This window comes from Pezoporus flaviventris, unplaced genomic scaffold (genome assembly GCF_033815535.1).
Source record: "Pezoporus flaviventris isolate CSIRO_AGI_PZ_B2104156 unplaced genomic scaffold, CSIRO_AGI_Pfla_v1 ptg000213l, whole genome shotgun sequence".
NCBI lineage: Eukaryota > Metazoa > Chordata > Aves > Psittaciformes > Psittacidae > Pezoporus > Pezoporus flaviventris.
Genome location: NW_026892761.1, coordinates 6491853 through 6514195, shown reverse-complemented (window position 1 = coordinate 6514195; position 22343 = coordinate 6491853). Strand labels below are relative to the sequence as shown.

The 22343-nt window shown below is 44.9% G+C and overlaps 1 protein-coding gene across 2 annotated transcripts; it reads right to left on the bottom strand.

The window, feature by feature from the left end:
- Positions 1-148: 148 nt before the first annotated feature.
- On the bottom strand, positions 149-11280 carry LOC133262623 (somatomedin-B and thrombospondin type-1 domain-containing protein-like). 2 transcript variants are annotated; one of them, XR_009741368.1, is made up of 6 exons: positions 10913-11280; positions 8521-8715; positions 7570-7648; positions 5699-5875; positions 3487-3607; positions 149-1113 (listed from the first exon to the last, which is right to left on the bottom strand). XR_009741368.1 is itself a non-coding variant. In XM_061441983.1 (5 exons), the coding sequence occupies exons 1-5, from the start codon at positions 11139-11141 to the stop codon at positions 996-998; spliced, it is 798 nt and encodes a 265-aa protein (XP_061297967.1). In that variant the 5' UTR covers positions 11142-11156; the 3' UTR covers positions 149-995. The 2 variants fall into 2 exon arrangements, 1 of the variants encoding a protein (XP_061297967.1); XM_061441983.1 differs by lacking the exon at positions 3487-3607 and having other exon boundaries at positions 10913-11156.
- Positions 11281-22343: the final 11063 nt, after the last annotated feature.

The following is a 22343-nucleotide window of genomic DNA, read 5'->3' as shown; positions in this document are numbered from 1 at the left end:
AAGTTCTGGATCTGGACAGCAGCAACTTTTCCTCTAGTCTTACCTCCTGGAGCAGAGGAGTCAGCTGCAAGATTGGCTAGAACAAATTAGGCAGGTTCAGGAACTAAAGAGGTGGAAGTACACAGATTAATCAACAGATACACACTGGGAGAACATGTCCAAGTCTCTTTTATTTTCATTTATAGAAAAGTATGAATATAAGTCAGGGAATATAAAGAAAATATTTCAAATATTTTCCAGTCAAAAATACAAGGCTATAGCTATCTCTCCTGGTGCAGCTGGGATGACTTCCAATTCAGAGCCCCAGGACTGCACTGTATTTTGGGGCAACTCAGAGATGCTCCTTGAAACCTTAAGTCCAAATCCAGTTTATCCCTGATACCTTCTATTCTCACAGATTTGAACTGGCTCATTGCTAAGTTTTGCCATTATCTCAGCAGCACAAGATCAACCATCAACCCTCTGTAAGACTGAGGATCAATATGAAATGATGAGACCAGGGAGGGTGAAAACAAAAGGAAATCATATACAAGTATAAGCAGAAAGCACCCATGAAGAAGTGCTACTGCCATGAAAAGAAGGCACTTGAGTTAATTTATTCTGCATTGTTGATTCTTCATTGAGACTTTAGAAAAATAACAATTAACCCTGGGCTCAAACAGACTTTCTCGTCCTTATTCATATTTGGTGAATTCTTGTTCATCTCAAGAAAGGGGGAATTTGCAAGATGTCATCAAGGTCAGACAGGCCTCTCTCAGGGATGGGTGGGCACAAAAAGATTGGCACTTCACAGCCAGCCTCATTCCTTTGGAAACCAGGAAGTACACCCAGACAGAGGGGATTCAGGGTCCGCCAGTACAGACAGAAACCTCTTGAAGTTAAGAGGCATAGCCTCTGACATGGAGAAGTCACTGTTTTGGTTGTGGTTCCTAGTGCTGCCACATGCAGGTGCCAGACAAGCCATCACAGCACTCGCTTGCTGAGACTGTCAGAAGTTAGATGAACAAGAAGCTGTGAACAGAAGGACAGGAGCAAGTGTCCAGCTGGCGAATTCTCTTCCAGGTTCCCTTGCAGCGAGGGTTCCCTACTGCCTGCCAGTGCAACAGCTGATTCCTGAAACAGTCATAAGAGGGGAAAAGTTAATGTGCTGCAGCTCCACTGCAGGGCTGTCACTTGTACTTAAATCTGGCTTCAATCACCCAGTAAATCCCATTTAGTTTTCTAACATCCATTTTCACTTTATGAACCCAACTCTGCCTTTCTACTGCTGTAAAGAAGCAGCAACACAGTGACCCCCATAGGATTATAGTAAAGCCACAGTCAGGAACACTGGACTGGAACAACCTGGAGCAGCACATACTATAGATGTCAAGTCTAAAAGGATGCACAGAAACATCTACTTGAGGTGCCCAGCATTGCATGCAACAGCTCACAAAGCACACTGAAATCCCCACAACCCCTGTATTGAAACACCCGACAGGTTGCAAAGTGGGCAAAACACCTCTTTCTCCATTTTTCTTTATAACACCATGCTCTCTCAGCAGGCAGACCTCTATTGCCACCCATTGCCATCGAGATGCCGAATAAACACAGCACAGGTCTGTGTGAGCAGGTGTGGAGACATGAGCATCTCTGGATAACCACAGTAGTGAAAGACTTGCCCAAGCTTTTCCACCTTGCTAAGAGCTACACAATAACACAACTTCTGGATGGCAGCTGGCTGGAGGTACCAGACCCATAAGTGCTGGAACAATGTTACTTACAGGCCTCTTAAGCAGAGGACAACAACCAACCAACCTCTTTTCTCCCAGGCAGTCCATCAATACATTGACCAGAACTGAACAGAGAAATATCTTATTAAAACAAGCAGATCCACAGGCCACTTTCCACAATCAGTGGCTGCCCAAGCAATGCTGGCCTATCAGTGACAGAAACTGAAATTTTGTTATAGCACTGCCAGATTTCAGCATTTAGTGGTTTAAGAGAATTCCTCACATCACTGTGTCCCAGCCCTTTGGAGAAGCATAAATACCACAACTGGATCAACTCTTGCCCTGTGCAGAGAGCTGTCCACAGAATAGCCAACAGACCTCTAGCTTCTGCTTGTTTTTAGTTCTGTGGAAACTGGAATTATTGATCGAACTCCACAAAGATAACCCTGCCCTTGGTTTAATGAGATGTCATGCTCCAGAGCGGGGGTTTACGCAACACACATGGTTGCAGAAGGCTCACTGCATTTTTCTTTTGGCTTGGGGTCATTTCAAAGTACCAGAATGTGCACAGAGAGGATTAAGATCCCAGATAAAGCAGGCAGTGCACAGAGCAGTCCCATATCCTTCAAAGCTCTGGGCTGCAGTTTTACCTTTAAAGGGCTTTGCTCCTTAAACACATAAGCTAAACCTGCTTACTCTCATCTTGCTGGTGGGGAAGGCAAATACTGACTTTGCTATAAATCAAGCATCCTTTCTCTCCCTCCGCTCCATGAGCATGGGCATAAACTGCTGCAGTCTGGATATGTTTGTGCTACAACCACTACGTCCTTTGCTCCAGATGATGAAGAGCAACTGATGCTCCTAGACACAGGCTGAGTAACAATTTCACAGATGTCAAGACTGTGCTTTATTTGTAGATCTTTCAGAAGATGATCCAAAATGAACAAATCCCTTTCTTAGCTCCATGCTCTGCCTTGTTTAATCTCGTAACCTTCTAGAAGAAAGAAGCCAATGCAAGCAAGATTTTCCTAGTGCCCTCACCTGATGGCCATAAACCAAGGACTTTGGTAAACCTCCTGCACTTGCATAACAGGGGTTTAAATGAACTAGCATCTTCTACAGAGTAGGAGACAGGTGGAACACACAGACAACAGGCATCTCTCTTTAACTTGGAGCATATAAAGCCAGACTCCACTTAGACACAAGAAGATAATTAGGAAATACTCACCAAAATATACCAGCATTGCTGAGTTTAAAATAAACTCTGTCAGATGTTTTCCTTCCTGAGAGTCACTCTTGGAACAATATCTCAGGGAACTAAATGCTGGCACAAGCTGCCAAACTGACAGGGCGAGAAGCAAAGCACAGGCATGGTGTGAGTGGGATGGCAGCAGCTGTGAATGCTTCCACACGCAGCCCCGGCCAGCAGCCCCAGAGAGCTGGGGTCAGCAGCATCACCACTGCCCTGGGGCCACCACGAACTCTCCACATCTCCTGGCAGAGTTACACCACCAAAATTCACAGCGAGGGTGAACCAAGTACACAGCCAGAGACTTCTGAGCAGATCTAGGCAACCTCAACACATGCTGCATCCTAAGCTCTGGCACCATCCTCTTTCTCAGTTGCATCCCTGTCTTCTTCCATCTTTCTTTACAAGCACCACATTTATGCCTTCCATATCTGGCCAGGACACCCCAGCCTGAGAATCTCACCATGCAACCCCCTCAGAGCACTGCTCCCTTGCAAGGCTGCATGCTCAGATATGGCCACTCACTCTAACAGAAGGTAGAAGCCTTTCCACAGACATTTCCCTCATCCCACTCAATGGCTGTTCCCACCAACAGTACAATTATTTCCTCAGAGATTAGGGAAGTCAGTTTTTTCCTCCATGAAACCTAGTGAAAAAGACTATTATTTCTGGGAACAAATAAGGGGATAGCTCTGTTCATATAAAGAATACCTATAGTAAATACTTGCACTAGAGATGTTCGTATCAAGAAAATCAAGCAAGATACCCAACCCTGGACAACAATCAATTTAACCCACTGCAGTAAAGTGAAAGAACACCAGACCATGCCCTGGAGGTTACCTATTTAGGGAACATGTGGGAGTTATCCAAAAGATCCACATGAAATGTAAGGGAGGCTTCACACACACATATGATGAGGAAGCTGCAGACCAGAGATATCATTCATGTTCCACCTGCCAGTCACTTATCTCTGACAAAGCTGCTAAAGAATTGCTGGTTCAAGGAGGCCTGAAGTACATCTCCATTGCCTTTTGCAGATAGGAACTTTTTCCACTACTCAGGCCAGCCCTGCCTGTCCTTCAAGCCTATGCTACTCCCCTGCCAATAAATCCAAGTGAACACACATAGTACCTCAACTTGGCACAAACACAGAGAGCTAATACTAGCCTTGAAAATGACAAGAGGCATGACTTCATTTGACGTTATAGGCAGTAACGCTGGAGGGATGTGTCAAAGGTTGGCTTTTCTGCTGGTTTGACATGCCTATAACAAAATGGATCAGCCAGTTGATTTTACAGACATCCAGCAAGGCTCTGGAAACTATTTCTAGGCTCTGCTCAATTGGGATGGATTTAACCCATCTGCTGAGACGTGGGCTGAGACCTGACTTCAGTGAACCAGTCACACTCAACTCCATTATCACTACCCATCTCCAGCCTTAAGCCTGCCAGCACCTGGCAATCAGATCAGCATTCCTAAAGGGCACAGTCCCATTTCCTTTGTGCTTCCGTTCCATGTAGAGTGCTGTTCACCAGATCAGGTGAACAAAAATGCCTCCTCTTTTTGCAGCCCAATGAGGAAATGAATTCCTGAATACATTTTTTATTTTGCTTAATCTGATGTTCTTGTCTGGCTCCAGGGTTTTAGTAAAATAACATTACTGTAAGCTTTTATAATTATTTATATGTTGAATGCAGGTAAGAGCTACTCCTGGCCACACCAGTTAATATTTTCTTCTTTATCTTAAAGCTTTTGGAACATTTGCATGTAACAAGCTGAGGCAGGGAAGAAAAAGCCTCCAACATGACTTCCTCTTACTAAAAGCCTGTGAAAAACCCTGTCTCAAAAGACCATTATTGGCAGTCTTGGTAGTACAATACATTGTGTGGTTGAGGCCTGACAATCCTAGTTTAGTTTCTAATTCAAATGAATGTGCTTGTTTCAATATTTATAAAAGTTTCAAAAATATTCCTGCCTAGACTAATGGGCAATGATTTTCTCAAGCAGGGATGATATAAAAAACTAGCAATAGGGTTAAAAGTATCAAGATAAAGGCAGTGCAGAAACTGTGCCTCCAGCGACCACAGCAGAGGACTGGGAACCAGAACTCTTCTGTTGCTGGCTCTGCCACAGGTGTGTTTCACAGCTTCAGGTCAGTCCCTTCATCTGTGTTGAAGTACGCCCAACATGTACAAGCTGTGTGGTCACCATCAGTCACCCCAAAGCTTCTTCAGCTTTCCAGGGAGAAGATGCTGAAAGTACACAGATTCAACTGTACTGCCATCCAACCTCAGGTGCCAGCACATACCCCAAGTGCCTGAGCCAGCTGCCACTCACTAGGAACACTAATAAAGGATCAATTGTAGAAACAAAATCCCCAGTGCTTAAAAATCAGAAACAGATTTGGTTTTATCTGACAGCACTGCTAACCTTAGAAGCATGGCTGGAGTGTCTTTAAAACAAAAAGACTCCACAAGTGTACCACTTAAAAGTCAGTGAGATTTAGCAGACTAAGTGCAGGTACTCCCACACTTCAATCCTGGCTCTGCAACTGGTTTACTATGTGAGCTTCATCAGGTCATTTCATCTCTCCAAGAAACACATGGTATGCAACAAAGACCAGTTAATATATGTACAGTGCTCCAGAGAGCTGTGCTGTGCATTATGAAACTGGGAAAAGCAGATCAAGAGAGAATAATTAAAAATTTTACACAAAACCAAAAGCTAAAACTCTTACTTTTTGCTTCCACTGCCATCCCCATAACAATGTAGACTTCTGGAGTCTAAAGCTGGGTGCTGACACTCCACGCAGACAATGTGGCCCTCCCTGAGGTACTGCATCCAGTGAGTGTATGAGTGGTGGCTGTGCAAGCACCCCGGCGTGATGGCCACAAGCTGGAATTCAACACAGTACCTGCAACCAAGATAACCAAGTAGGTTAGCTCAGTAACCAGATTAGAGACCTCCACGGGACTGGGTGAATAAACTGGGTGACCACAGATCACTAACTAAGGAAAACAAGAAACAAACTAACCCACACAAGGTTATAAAACCCAGAACAGTGTACCTGCATTGTGACAAGGTTAAATGGGAACTAAACCTACTCTGTTGGTGTTTCCAACTAACATATCAAAAAACATCAGGTATTACTGGCATCTGTTTTTCAAGCAGAGACACAGATTAGACAAGTATTTCACTAAAGCCAAGAAAACCCAGCAGACAGGTCTTCTGATTCCAAGTCTGGTATCCATTTGTTGCACCACTTTATCATCTGCTCTGTTACTTCTAATGGATTTTGTGGAGCAACTTGATACAGGAGCTAAGATATGGTCTGTAGAGGTTTTCCTTGTGATGATCTCCCTCCTAAAGACAGAATGAGGTTGTCATATTCCAGTGGGAGGACCACCAGATCACATAGCACTTCTGCTCTGCTCAACTGTAATGATCTAAAAGCCCAGCAGAAAATTGGGTTCTAGTCTAGACTGATTCTGTCTCAGTCATCACGAGGCTTTCCAAACACCTTCAGGGAGCACACTGAACCATGTAAGCAGTTTGCTTCCCTGTCTTATTTGAGGGAAGGACAGCAAGGATGAATACACATGCAGTAGAGCTGTGCTCACATTTTTGAATTTTAGAGCGAGACGGCTCAACTAATGAGGACACCAAGGGAAGCTTAGGGTGAACAGATGTTCTTCCCTTCAGACACTTAAGCGAGGAGGATGGATGCACTCACGCACTATGGAAATGCTTACACGTACAACAGCACGTGGGGAAATCAATCAACAAGTGTATGGCTGCTTCGTGCTGCAAGAGCACGAAGAAACTTCACACAGTGTTTACAGGAACACCAGCTCTCAACAAGAACCAGGAAAACCCCAGGACTGCAATAAGAACCCCTAGGAACATCTAGCTTGCAAAGCTGTGTACAAGGGGCTACACTGTGGAAGGTAACCTTTCCCATTTCCACTGTGTCACTGTTAGTGATGACCCCAAACTGCGAAAGAAGAGAAAAGAGAACAGGAAAGGTTAATGCCAGCTCCCATGTGTTTGAGACACCAGCCTGGACTCAGAGCAGCCGACAGAGAGATGGCTGTGTCTCACAAAGGAAACTGCAACAGAGCTTTCTGTACAACCCTGTCTGTACCTGCGCTGTGCAACAGTGCTGCAGGGGAAAACAGGCAGTATTATAGCAAGGGAGCTGAAATGGGAAAGATGCTTCCCATGTAATCAGATAGCAAATTCTGCCCCTTGTGAATTTCCCCATTTACTAAAAAAAAATGCAAATTGCACAAGATTCCACATTGGGAAGAGCTGAAGTGAACGGTCTTTGGCTGATTGATCACACAATCTTAAACAGCAGTGATGCCATGAACAATGATCTGAATTTCGGTCTTGTACTGGCCTTACATCAAGGCAGACCCACAACCTTCAGACATACTGTAGATACTGCTGTCACTGAGGGGAGAGCAGCACCCTGCTCTAGTGAAGCACTGCTCTTCTGCTGGGAAATGCCAATTCTGACTAGCAAAAAACTGGGGCCAAAACTGCAACCAGAGAAACATTGAAGGTAGAGTATAACTGGGCCCCTGTGCTGAGCCTCCAACTTACCCTGCTCTTTCATTGCCATCAGCTGCAGCTCTCTTTTTCCTTGCTTTTCCAAACCCTCCTGTTGTTATTAACGCTGGGACTGTGTATATTAAAGAAAGAGAACATAATGTAAGAGGCAATACTACACTAAGGCTGTTTATGTCTAAACAACAGTAAAGATTGGCCTTTAATGTCATATGGTTTTATCTTCAGCAGGAGATAAAAACAGTGATAACTTGGTATTTTCATATTATCCATGACCATCAACCATTTCACTGAAAAAAGAATCTGTTTGTTGCCAGATATTTGCATGAGCAGCATAAGCAGGCACAGCCAAAAGACAGAGCAAGGGGACAATATTCGCTTAATACCAACTTTAAACAGGTTTGAAGAAGTCGGTTGTAGCGAACATCCAGACGGGACAGATTTTGAACCCAAAATACCAGCAAAAATGACATGCAGTTATTCTAAAACTCACTACAGGTAGGTCATGAAAACTGGATTTGAACACACTGTAATCAGACTTTGTCTCTAGAAACTAGCTGGAAGTCCCCTTTGCCTGCACTCTGCTACAGAGCAGAGAAGTCATATCATGCCTTTGATGGGTATCGCTCCTTCATGACTTTTTGCACGTTACTCATAAAATACATTAAAAAAGTGCTCCACACCCACTTAAAATGCCAGAGATTTACACTCATATACATGAGATCACAACAGGTCTTTGATATTTCACTTTAGACAGCAGATCACAGCAAATGGCAGGCACTCCCTTCAAATACTGTCCTCAGAAGGACACCTCTAAGCCTCTGTGTGTAAAGCTCAGTTCTCTATTATACCAGACAGGCCCAGAGCAAACATGCTGCTGTCTGAAAACAACTCTTTTCAAATACAGTGGAGAAAGATCAGCTCTGCTGACCCAAACAAGAGTCCTCCCCCTGATTACCCAGACACTTACATTTTCAGTGGACTTACTCAGGGACTGTTTGCACTCTGTTCCTTGCCGAGTCCAGTACTCCATGCAGCCAGCCCTCTCCTCCAGAGGAGGGCATGCCTCTCCTCCATTCCTGGCCTCCTGGATGATGTGTCTCCTCCGAACACGGTATGTTGTCTTGCAAGGCTCTGCACAGCCACTCCAGACACTCCATTGAGATACAACACAAGGGATAACTGGAGGAAGAGTAACAACCAGGGATGTGGAATGTTACAGAACTGACAACAATGACATCCCTGCTCCAGAAATGACACTTTTCAATGTAGCTCAGAACAATCTTCCTTACCTGTCCCACAGTTGTGTTGGGCAGCACCCAGCACGCTCTGCTCCCAGGAAATTACCTGCCCAGAAGCTCCAGCCACCCAGGGGCCAGTCACCTCCCTCTCCTACACCACTGCAAGCCTCCCCTGCAAACTGGGACTTGCACTGGGTGAACTGAGAAGAGTTTTAGAAGTAGATGAGGTCAAATCCATTAAGAGCCTCTACGCCCAGCATCTTACAGTAACAGACATTCACACTCTGATTTCCAAAGGCATTCAAAAGCCTGTGCCTCACTGATTTTACTGGGACATATGCTTCTAAATGCTGCTGTGAACCCAGCCTTTCTGAATAGCTTAATGCTTGTCCTGCGGGACACAGATAACCCCTAATTACTGCATTAACCTCAACTGAAACTGCCCTTGTCTTCAAAAACTTTAAGAAGATCTTTCAAATGCTATTGCTCTTTGTCTAAAGTCAACATAAGCAGCTTTTTTAACCTATTAAAAGATTAGGTATTAAATCAATTATCTGAGTAATTGAGACATTTCTTATATGCAGCAGCGCACCACAAAAATATAAAAAGCCTGTGCACAGGATTGTAGGCTACCCAACATTATGACCCTTTTGTGCATCTGATGTATTTGGAATGTTCTGCTCTCTTCAGCTGTGTTTGGTGTCAGACAATAATGCCTTTTCCTTAATATTTTGCGCTACAAGTCAGTTTATTAAAGTAACTCTTCAGTGGTGGGAGAAATAAAACTACCAAAAAAACGCCAGGCTAAGGCAATATAACTCAAAGCAGAACTGGGTTCCGCACATCCAGCAGAATGAATCACAAGAAATAACACAGAAATACCTCATTCTGCGTAAACCCAGCTTCCCCGCCTGATCTCCGTAAGCAAGATGCTGCTATTCCTCCGGTGAGCCACAGGATGGCACCGGGATGGGCGAGCACAGCTAGGGCTGCAGCTGGGACACTGGCACTGCTGCCAAGGCACCCAGCACAGAAAGGGACCAGTGATTGCCCTCTGCCAGCCCCTCATAGTGCGCAACAACGGCCTGCGAGCACGTTTTTCTTATTACTCTTCCATAACATGAAGCACAGACACGAGGGCTGCCTGTTTATCCCTGTTATCCCTAATGACTGCCGAGAGCAATTAGGATTCGGACACAGTGGTACTGAAGGATATCAAAGGCATTGGGGCATCCAACCTCAGCAGCAGGACAGCCACACTGCACACCTGCACCAGGGCAGAGGTGAGGCAGGTTTACAGCATCCTGTGGGCACCAGTTCCATGCTCTCTGCTGCACTTGGGAGTTGTTGGTCTGCAGAGCCACTAGCCTGTCCTCATTCCCAGACACAGCTTGTTTAAAGCACTTCGCAACAAACTTATTTCCCACCCATTTTCCAGCTCTCTCTTGACTGAAAAAATGCAATTAAATCATAGGAACGTCTGCCCATCTGCCTAGAGCAAAACTGTGCTAAGGCACGTGCATGCGTGTTTGAAAAAAGAGAAAAAAAAGCATTATGTGAGGAGGTAAGTCACTTTGAGGATGCAGTTTGTGGGAAGGGAATATGAGATTGTACCACTCGTTAAATAAATCACTTCCTTAATTCACATCCACACTTTAACAGAAGGCATTTAAGGAGGGAGTGCTGCTGTGCTCCTGGGAAACGTAGCGCTGCGGGGACCCCAGCACTCAGCTGCACAGGCACTGCTGTTGAGTGCCCGCATCAAACGCTGTGGCCGCTGATGTTGATGCCTTTTGCAGGGAAGCACGGACTAACAGGAGCAGCAGATTTGATCCCATCCACAGTAATTCAATCCACAAGAGGGAAAGGGACTGGGAGATCCTGACTCGGATAAGAAACGCCCTCTTTCACGTTCTACCCTGTACAAGCACGCTGCACCCTGACGTGACCTGGCAGGTACCTGCTGCTGGGGACCTTACACCCCTGAGAGCCACAACCCGGGAGGGGAGCGCAGTGTCTCCAGCATCGCTTCCTCAGCCACCTGCACCGCGCCTGCCCCTCCTGCTTCTCCCGGGAGCCAAGCACCCCGAACGCAGCCAGAGCCCCTGGGGACGGCCACAGCCCCGCCGGCCACTCACCTGGGCAGGCCTCGGCGTAGTCATGGCAGCAGTCCAGGGTACGGGCGCAGACCTGGTCGCAGTAGCAGAGCCCGTGGGAGCCGTCGGGCCGGCGGCCGGTGCTCAGGCAGGCCGGGTCGCGGCCCGGGCAGCACAACCCGCGGGCGGCACAGCCGGCGGCGGCGCGGCGGGGCAGGGCCGGCAGCACCAGCAGCGCCAGCAGGGCGGCCCAGCGGGGGCAGCCCGCCATGGCGGCACGGAGCCTTCGCCCGCCTTCGTGCCCCGCCGCCCGGCCCGGCTGCCGGCTTAAAGGCGCTGGGTGTGGGCGCTGAGGGGGAAGGAGCCGGCCCGCCTACCCCGCGCCCCGGCGCTGCACGGGGGAAGGCGGCGGGCCGGGCCGGGCGGGGCCCCGGTGCCACCAGCACGCACGGTGCCTCGGCTCGGGGCCACCGGAGCTCCCAGCGCGGGCAGAGCCCGGTCCCCGCCGCTGTACACGGGCAGGTGCGTGAGCCGGGCCGGCCGCTCGCGGCTGCACCGTGTCCCGGGACAGGCTGACAGCCACGGGAACCCTGCACACAAATACCCATTGTCCTCCCAGCGCGGACACAACGCTTCTTTGCCTTAACCCTCGTGGCATCGCCTAACGACCGTGTGTCCAATTTCTGCAGGCTTAAAAGCTAAAAGGTATCATTTCCTCACTGCTAGCATTTATCAGCCCAAAATCACAAAGATTATGATGAAAAACAAATTATAAGAGACCATTTCTTGCCAGGTTTGACTTCAGCATACCTCAGGAGCCATTCAAAACCTGAAAGTACTTCACTCCCAGTACAGCAGCTTTTAAGAAACACGATCCAGCTGGCTATAGTGCCTCTCTACAGAATTACTCCAAATTTTCTCCTTACGTTCAAACACAAGAAGCTTAAAGGGGTTACAGCCACCCCTGTGAATTATTTAGCTATTCACTAGGATGCTAAAGGCTTTACTGAAACTTTTTATCAAACAGGCTTACTAAAATATTGATCACAACAGATGTCCCTGCCCATGGCAGGGGGGTTGGAACTGGATGATCTTAAGGTCCTTTCCAACCCAAACCATTCTATGTTACACCCTGCTCAGCACTGAAGTGGGATTTATAACACCCCCCCCCCCGATAATTTTACAACTGATGATGCTGTTCTACTAAGACTGAGTATGGGCAGAGTGTTCCCACTTCAGAGAGACTGCAGCAAAGATGCTTCTAGAAAAAAGCACAAAATAATATTAGAGGACAGGCTAATCATGTGCAGTGCTGGAGGCATGGGAGCAGAGGAGAGCTGGCACCACACCAGCTCAGGCAGAACATGGAAAAGTGGTTCAAAAAGATAAGGAATAAAAGGAACTTTAGCTTCTTAGTATGTCAAGAGAAGTCTGTAGCAAAGGGCAGATGTCTCATTTTCTTGGCAGTGGTCAGATATTGTCACCTTGGAAATCTCACGTGTAACAAAGTGTAACAAATCCTGCAGCGGGCAAGAGACAAAAGGGCCAGGACAGGAAAGAGAAGAGCACTTGGAAATAAGTGGCCATGGGGTCTGGGAAGCAGGAATTTAACGATACCAGGTGTTAATTCCTGCCTCTGCCAGTGAGTCACTTGCTGTGTGACCTTGGACAAGTCATTTAATCAATGTATGTCTCATTCTCGATCCAGAAGAGAAAGAACATTTAGAAGGAGATTGCATTACTCAGCTAATTAGTCAATGCAAACCAGAGGCCTGTGCAGCTCTTGTGCAATTAACAGAAGGGCAGTAATAGAGCACCAAAGCACGTTTCCCAAGTGCTTCTGTCCAACTGCCATGCTCCAAGTCCCCCTGCCAACAGTGGCTGAGGTAGGAGGAACACCTTCACATCATTCTGAGACACAGAGAACTGACTGAATGAAAATTAGCTTTAAAAAGCAATGTGTCCACATAAAGACTGCAATTTTGATTGGCCCTGTGCTGTAGGAAAATTGGATCTGGGTCCAGACATCTCAGTAGGGTTTATGTTCAATCCACTCCCACCTAGAGGTCTTAGGAGCAAACTCTGTTGCTCATCTTACATTCCCAGTCTGCAAGCAGTTCTATCCTTGTTCTGGGTTGACATAGCTCTATGGGATTTTTTAGGGTTTGTCTGGGTTGGTTTTTTTCCCTGGCAGGCTCAAGATGGTAATGTTAAGGAAGCCAAGGGAAACATGTCCCAAGCCATGCTGCACCACATCAGCCCAGCAACAGATTTCTTACAAGACAATTGCAGAGCCTAAAAGTAGGACTGTTGGCCACGTGAGGAATACTGGAGCCAAGGCAAGTGTGCTTTACAGACAGGAAATGTGGCTAATCCATCTTACAATGAGAGCTTCAGAAGCAGAATAGCTTACAGGGCTGTCCTTGGCAGTGAAGATTGTGTCTTCCAGCCTTTGGGAACACCAAGAGGCAGCTATAGATAGAGCAGGTAGAAATGCAACTTTATCTGCTTGCTCCAATGCAGCTGCTTTCCTGGCTGGACACGCAGGGGTCCTGCCTTCTTGCTCATTTTCCTTCACTTAATTAAGCTGCACTGTGCTGGAGCTGCCACTGTGACCCAGTTCCCAGAGGCCCTCCTGCTCCCTTCATTAACTCTGAGGGGTGGGAGAACAGTTGCAGATGGAAAGTCCCTTCTCCAAGGGACAAAGGGACTCTTACTCTCACTTTCACTATGGATAGTTAATCACTGATGGCTGATCCACCCATCTGTGGAATGGGGAATGCTGTCCAATACAAGCCCTTTCTTAAACATTATTTCACCACAAATTTCACCCTTCCCCTCACCCCTCTCTCAAAAAAAAAACCCAAGTATTTGGGGCATGATTTAACAGGTTTTTAAGTAGAATTTACCCTATCCCCAAGTGTTCACCCCTTTGCCTCTCTGCAGTACTTGGATTCCTGTGCATACCAGCAATAAGGAAACTAGCAGAGCTACGAGTATGCAGGATTCCCCCCAAAAACCAAAAAGGATTCTGGTTTTAGAGTGTTTGATTTTACTTTCCATTGTCACAGCCAAGTCTGTAAAAGCACCAAAGGAAAGCAGCCAACCAAGTGATCTGATTTCTTGGAGCTGATTTCTACAGATACATGAAGGCCACAGAAGAGCTGGCTGCTACTTCATTCAAACCCTTCTCCTAGGCTATCACAAGGGCTGCTTTGCTTGCTCATTATAATTCAGCAAGAAGCATCACCAGTTCACACAAGTTTTCCAGAACATGACGCAAATCAACAGCAGTGGCAACAATACTTGCTTAAAAGAAGGCAAAGGTCAACATTTCCACCTACACTTTTGCTGCTGTTAACAGGTACTAGCTTGAAAAACCAATTTTTGCAGCAAAGTCTGTGCTGTGTTCTGCTGCCTTTCCTATCACAAGCATGCAAGGACACACTTTTCCAGGCTCTGCTGTTAAGAGTTTTGGCACACATGGTCCTAAACAAAGTAAGTCCTGCTGGGCACAGGAGTGCACAGGAGGAATTCCAGTTGCACAGAGCAGCTTTGTTCTCAGCTTCTAAATATCATCAGGGAAGTAGAGAAATCCTCAGAAACTTTAAAGTTGTCAAAGAAGAGCTGGGGCAAATGCTCAAGCTTCTGACAACTTACTTATCTAATAGAAGCAGCAAAACTCCAACACCAGGAAACCCAGCAGATGCTTCAGCATCCTCTAAAACAGACTGTTTCATTTTCAACAGTATTTACATTCCAACACAAGCCCTACCTTTTCTCTTGCTCCTCTGAGGCTGCTGCTCTGGGTGAGCAGAAGCGTTTGCTCTTACGCCCTGCCTGCCTGAACTGGAGACAGTGCAGCAGAGGAGAGGACCACCAACATGAGTCCAAACAGAGAATGAACTGCCCTGCATTACTCGTAACTAACTCTCCCTTTCAAACTGTCCATTACGCTTTGTGCCTGACTGATCAGGCAGCACAGGGGTAAGCTGGCCTCATGCCAAGGCCAAGGGAACTGCTGTGGTTTTGTGTTCACTGCATTTATCTGATTCTGCAATTTGCTGAATGTTTTCCCATCCCAGATCCTTCCCTCTGTGTGGCAGATAGAAAAAAAGCCTCCAGCACAGGAAAAGTAGGGAACACGTGCAAGAAACACCTGGCTGTCTCTGAGGATTTTACCCTGCCTGGCTAGTCCATTGAAGCCATTCAACGGCTCCATTCAAGAACATCCACCTGAGGTTTTACTGTTTGTTTCATTCAAGTGTTTAACTCCCTTCCCCATACCCTGGCAGTAGGAAATCTTTGAAGCATCTCAGCCATTCATTACATCCAACACCCAGAGGATTCTGCTGCCTTAGTCCTGCCAGACTCTCAACAACCAAGCTCAGTGCACAGCTTTTTCCTAAGACAGGTCAAAGATACCCTTTGCACAAGCTAGTGCAAAGTGTCCTCTTATTCCTCCTCAAAACTGATCTAACCATACGAGTGCAAGAGCAGAAAAAGGAATTTGAGCTATGACTACTGCTGATAAATGCTCAGCTTTTTATTCACCCACTAGAAAAGCTGCATTGAGTCAAAACAAAAACCTATCTCCCCCCAGCATCTGTCTTCAATAGTGGCTAACAGCAGATGCCCACGACAGAATGTAAGATAGGATAAATGTACAGTAGTATTTCCCAGAATACTTCCATATTTCTGGTAATTTCACCTCCAGGATTTTCTAATAGGTGATACCTTTGCCTCAGTCCATGTCTTACACTAATTCTCTCCCATCTCATATTGAGCCCATGTGAACTTTCAATGCCCCCAGTCTCTCATGACAGAATGCCACAGAGCACAGGGCACAAAGTTGTTTTGAACCTAACATTAGTTAATTTAATTTGAATCTTCAGTTCTTGTATTGGAAGAGACAGGGACCAATCAATTCTCATTTACTTTCTCAAGGCCACTCAGGATTTTATAGATCTCCATTGAACTGTCTCTCAACCATCCATCCTGCAGGCTGAAGAGCCACCCTGCCACGAGGGGCTGCCTGGCCAGTGGTTTGAGTCAGAGGGAGGTTAGCTAGCCTTTGACAGCAAAAGAAATCACTGCTGTGAATGTGATCTTGCTTTCCCATGCACCCTTCTCATAGTATCTATTTATGCACTTAAGGCCAAGATGAAAACAAATTCACACAGGCAGATAACAATATCTCAGTGCTGAGAAAAAGAGACAAGTCTTATGTATGAAAATATCCCAATGCAAGAATTCAGTCTGTTTCTCTTTTGACAAACTCAATAATGTAAGAACTGGAGCAGCTGGCTTATTTACTTCCACACCTGCTCCAGCTTACTTAAAATCCCTGTCTGCCTGCTTCCCCAAGGCACCCTGTGCAGAAAACCATTATTAAAGGAGTGTTGGGAGGAAGAGGAGTCAGGAAAGGGAGGAAGGTGGACCACCAAGTCTTAAAAAAGGCTTATTTAAGAAAAGATTCAGTGGAAATTTCTTTTGTCAAAACCAGTAAGCAAAGAATACATCTACAGGGTTCCTAATACCTCTTTACTTGGAGGAGCTTCAAACTCTGTACTGTGATTCTTTCTTTCGCAGTATTCTTAGAGATCTTACAATAGAAGTGAAAAGACCTTTTAGCACCATTCCCCTTCTGTACACATCTGATAGTTTTTAGAATACAGGGACTTGAGAGAAGAGTTGATACCAAACAAGATTCAAATTTTCCTGAAGAAAATGTAAAATACAATTAGATTACAAGCCCACGTATTTAAGATTTTTCTGAAGGGAGTTTTGGCCAGCACACCTGAAATGAGCTATTGACTCAGGAACCAGAAAGCATCTCATTGAGGAAAAAAAAAAAAATCCCTTCTTGTTAGAACTGAACTTTTCTGCATCAGAAGGCCAACAATTGCTGCACACCTCTTCAGATGTGCCATTGCCACCCTTGTAAAACTCACCATCAGCTGGCTGTGAAGAAGAGAACCACATCAGCTTTGCAGAGGGAGCACAAAGAGTGGACTAGCAGAGGGCGGCAGTCTTCTCTAGAGCCCCATTGTATGACCAAATAGGTCCAAAGCATCTGCTGGCTTTCAGGTCACCAGTTTTGTCCTCAAGGTACTGCCAAGAGAATCCACACCACAGCAGAGCAGTTATGGCTGAGAAAGCACCTTCTTGTATTTAAACCCCATTATAGCATTCACCCTTGATAAAGACTTCCTCTCAGTACAGCAAAACTAGTGTCTCCAGCGGACTCCAACACATGGCAAGTGTGATGTGTTTATTCTGCCTTCTCCTCTCTCATATGTAATGCCACAGTAAAAGACCATGGGGTAAGTCAGGCTGGAAGAGAAGTAGGGAATTCCCACTCATTCAGATGAGGCCATATGCACAGAGAACACAGGTGTTGCCTTCTCTCTTCTGCCAAAAGCCACTGCAAAACCCCATCATGTACTGCCTCTCCATAGAGAGCAGGGCTATGACTCACCCCAGGGCATAAAGGAAACAAACTTGTTCTCATTAAAATGCTATTATCTTTAATGAAAGCTGGAGAAAGTTTGAAGTGACCAAAAATCTTATTTAGAAGATAGGAAAGATAAATACTTTAATAAAAAGCTTTTAGTGGTTTTCTGTCTGGGTCTTTTGCTTTCCCAATGGAAGGGAAAGAAAACCAGCCAACTTTTCTGAACCTGGTACTTTCAGTTAATGTTTTTCTTTTCCTAAGAGAAAATAAAGGATCAGTTTGTGAGAGTCTGAGATATCAGAGGGGACCCTGTGAACAAGGTAAGGCATGTTCCTTTCTCAAAGCACAAGAAAAGCCTTGAGCAGGTTTGCATTCAAGTCAGACCTGGAATTTTTCCTGAGTCTGTGAAGGCCCAGAGCATTATTGGGAATTAATGCCCAAAGCATTATTGGGAATCTTTTAAATCCAGAATGACAAGGCACATTCTCTAGCAGAAGGAACACCATGCCTAAAATCCTATCAATTCCATAAGCTACATGACCCTCTCCCAAATTAAATCAAAAGCAGTGCCTCACTTTTCAGATTCCTCCCAAACTAGCTCCATTCTCATGCTTTCACCAGCTGCCTCCACAGACAACTGCCTCCTCCTCCAGCCCTTGCACCTTTGCATCCTCCTCCAGCAATGCTTCTTCTGCAGCCCACACCATGCTGTGAGATGGCTCCAGGAGCAGCAGGCAGCAGCGGCAGCCTTCCCTCCCTCGAGCTGCAGCTCAGTGCCTCCTGCTTCTGTAGCCTGTGGCATTTCGCTGCTGGTGTTTGTGGATGAAAGAGATAAACAAGACCATGTATAATACAGCCAGAGACTTCTCCTAGCAGGTCTTTCCTCACTCTGAAAAACCCACAGCTCAACAAGAAGATGAAACTTTTTAGTTTCTTTAACATAGATTATTTTATTATCTTCCTATGAGGAATCTCCAAGTGTGCATGAGATGCTACCCCAAGAAACAAGAAGCACGCACGTACCCCAGAAACAGCAGCCCAGTTCACAGCCCACAAGATCAGCCTTCCCAGTCACCGTCAGATCACTGTCTCACACAAGTTGCTCTGTTTGGCTGATGTGTTCGCGACATAAGAGCCTGGCACTCCGGGCCACCATTTCTCCTCTTTAGTCACAAGGCAACAGTTACAACTGCACAGGCATTAATACAGGCCCTTTTTTTTTTGACAAGTGGCTATTTATAAGATTAAGATGAAGTAGATAAAACATCTTCATTTTCTGGAACTAATAAATCTAAGAGAAACAAATTAGGTTGGTTTGGTTTTTTCTTTTTTACAATGGGTTTCCTAAAAAGAGACAAAGCATTGATATTGTCCTTCCATGCAGCATAAGACTCAGGATAAATGAATCCACCCACAACTAAAGGAAGCCCCATTTATTTACTGAAGTGTCATATCACTCAAGCTGTTCTGTAAGTCAGCAATTGCAAATGGGTCATAGGCAAGTTGCAGCATTAGGCTCCGACGTGACACAGCACCACTTGTCCCCTTGTGACCCTGTGCAACACAGAAGAGTTGGAAACAGCCTTCAGTTTCTTCAATGCAGCTATCCAGGCCACACATTCATCACTCTGCTAAATCTCTCCCCAGATTTTAGAAAGAAAAGCAAAGCAAATCTTAAAGCGGCATACACGCTGCTTAAACAGAATGCTAAGGGGTCTCTGAATTCAAGAGCATGCTTAAATGTGGTACTCAAAAACATTACACTGCACACAGACATAACTGTTCTGATTAATCAGGCTCTGTAATGAGCTATACAAGCTGCAGAACAAAGCAAATACACTTACTACAACTGGTCCTTAAACTACGAGTTGATTGCACATCCTAAGAAACCTAGGCTTTAAATGAATCTCTCCAATAAACTGAACATGCATCAGGATCTGACTGCAATGGGTGAAATTTGAAAGGCAATTGGTTTAGTACCAAAATACATTTCAGAAATTTCAGTTGCCCAGATGGAAAACAGGTTGACTATTGCCAACATCAGCCAAGCTTTCAGCTGACACTGGTAACAACATTAAGAGAAAAAGCAACTGATTTCTGATTACACTGTCTGGATCTCTTCAGTCCAAGTGCTGCCTGTATCACACAGTCACACTGACTTTGTTTTATACATGGCAATTATCAAGAAGTCAAAGAGGTCAGAGAATAGACCCCAGTTTAATCTCTGCTGTGCAGAGTTCCTGGAGTCCACAAAGGGGAAGACTCCTGGTCTGATCCATACCTCTGCCTGCCAGAGATAATGTGAGTGCATTACAATCTCATGGATGCAATGAGTCAGACACATCTGGCACAATCTGTCTACCAAGTGGCACAGAAATCACTGTTTCAGTGTTGTAAGCAAAGCTTGGTCCTGCTGAGTCCTAGCTCCCAAATAGGCCTCATTTGTGCTGGCAGTTCCTTGTCCTCACTGGGTCTTTTCACTTGACTAAACATTTGTAAGACTAGACCAGAACAAATGAGTCCTGGTTTCTGGCACCCTCCTCAGCTTTGGAACCACATTACCTCTTAAAATGTGCCCATTTTCCCTTGTTTTAGCAGGAAAAAGGTAGTAAATCGACACTTGAAAATTAATGAAATTACAGCTAATCTACAAATATTATGTTTATTTGCAATTGGGTACCACTTAGGTGATGAAACCAAAGGCCTTATCCACAACTAATATATTTCCACTTGAGATTCAAGGTCACCAATCTGCACAAACCCAGTCTGAACATGGAACATTAAGAAGCAGCATAGAAATATGACACAAAATAGAGCTAAAAACCAAAGCATTGACCCAACTGACAGAAGTCAGCTCTTGGCACAGAGACTCTTTCTGTGCCTGGCATTTCTGAGTGCAAATAGGAAGCAGCATGCAGCAATAGCAGGGATGACGATAAACAGAACCTCTAACATTGCCTCACCTATTTAACAGCTTTATTCAATTGATGCAATTTACATGATATAAATGGTCACATTTATTTTCTTAAATGACAGCAGAAGCTGTCATGGGCATGGGGAGGCATTGACCAGTCAAGCATTCCTGTTCATGGGCAAAACCAAGTCATAGAGTGCTCTGCACTTTGCAATTTAGTAAATGCAGAGAAAAATAGTTTGCTTTGTTTTGCTTGAAATAAGGTGCACTGATTCCTTTTTTTTTTCTCTCCTCTAGAAATTAACCTTTTTTTACTATTTTAACACTATTTCGGCAACACTCAGGTTTGAATTATAAAATTCTGGGAGAAACTTAATTTACCTCCTTAATGCACATTCCTCTCTTCAGTTGAGCTCTTCAATCTTTCAAGGCTCCTACTCAGATCCATGAAAAAATGATGCAGTAAATTACAACATGAAGAAAGGTGTTGTAAACAAGATAAAGAAATTAAGTATATGAGGAAAACATTTTTACCCCCTTCACTGTTAAAGTGTGTTTTATATAAACAACCTGTAAAACTCCATCAAGGTATTTCCAGTGGAATTTAGTTTTTATTGCTAAGAAACTTGCTATATTTTTCTCATGGTAACTGTAGGAGGTAGCATATTGAAGACTTGACTATTAAAGACTAGTGGCTTCTGGAAAGATACAGGGTAAAATAAGTTTGATCTAAAACAATTCAGCAGATGGAGATGTTTCTAGACAGGGTGTTCAGAAGACTGCAGTGTGTGAGTCCTTTGTTTCTTATCAGTAAGGATAATTGCATAAAACAGGAGTTTCCTGTTATTCCCTTATCAGGAGGTGCCTTCTTTTGTCAACTAAAATCACAATTAGTCACTATGAAAGTTTTTACAATGATACAAGCAGAGGATGCAAAGATTTGGGGAGAATGGGTTAACTGCATCTTCTAGTTTTTCTGAACCGTTTTTGCCCTGGGACCTTACAGCAAGTTTACACAGGCAGACTCCCAAGTCCAACTCTCAAGGTCCTCTGGTAGGATCTGCCCTTTAGTCTATTGCCTGCAGGATGTGGGCCACAAGTCTACAGTGTGGGGATCATTAGCAATATTTGACAAATTAGCTTAATGGTCCTATGGATGGTGAAGGGATGGCTGAATGACCAGAGCTACCTGCAGACCTCGCAGCTATTGTGCATCAGCCAGACCAGGATTTTATCCTGACACATTGCAGAGAAACAAGTTAAGAGCTTTTTTGGTTTCTTTTTGTAAAACTGTATTTCCATGGACCTAGGTGATGCTGCCAAATTAAAAATTAATAGAAGTGCTGTACATTTCTGTTCCAACTGCAGCATAGCATTGCTATAAACACTGACTCAGAGCCTTCAAGAAAACAGTCAGCAGTTGACATCTGGATGACAGAAAAGGTCGCTAGGCTTTAAATAACATTCTGAAGGGACTTTAAATAACATCTCTAATGAGTCCAGGAAATTGGCATTAAAAGCCCAAGTATTACTATCTCTGCTGATAATGAAAATAATACTTAATTGGCAAAGGGGACACAAAAGCCGCTTACAAATACCAGAAATCTAAATCTTGAGGAAACTTCCATGTGTGAATTTCAGATTTTAAGAATTATAATTGTGTTAATATACATGTCTTAAATCCACAGAGCTTTGAAAACAGAGATGGATGAAAAACGATCCTGAAAAGCTTTTCCAGTGCCTGTCCCTACCCATGCAACCAGCTCATAGCCATAGAATTGCATTCTTTTGTTTCCCTCTCTGTATGCAAGATCTTCACCAATATAGAAGGAACACTTTCAACAAACTGGTCAATCACAGACACTTGGAACACAGTTGGCTTCAACTACTTCTTGGTTAATCTCAAAATCACCCTGACGCACCCCCTTTCCAGGTAGGTCTTTCACTTGTGTGCTATGTGCTTACATAGCTTATTTGTACTTTCAGTAAACTAGGATCAGACAGAAGAGGCCACCACAAGAAAACCCCAGGTATTATATTTCCCAGTAAAACAGGTTACCAACATTCAGCATGAAACCAACCCCCTACCTACAGTCACTGCC

Coding starts and splice junctions, on each gene's coding strand:
- LOC133262623 (XM_061441983.1), bottom strand. CDS start 11,141: ATGGCGGGCTGCCCCCGCTGGGCCGCCCTGCTGGCGCTGCTGGTGCTG. Junction 7,649..8,520: donor AGAGTGCAAACAGTCCCTGA/GTAAGTCCACTG, acceptor TAATATACACAG/TCCCAGCGTTAATAACAACA. Junction 1,114..5,698: donor GATGGCAGTGGAAGCAAAAA/GTAAGAGTTTTA, acceptor TGACTGTTTCAG/GAATCAGCTGTTGCACTGGC.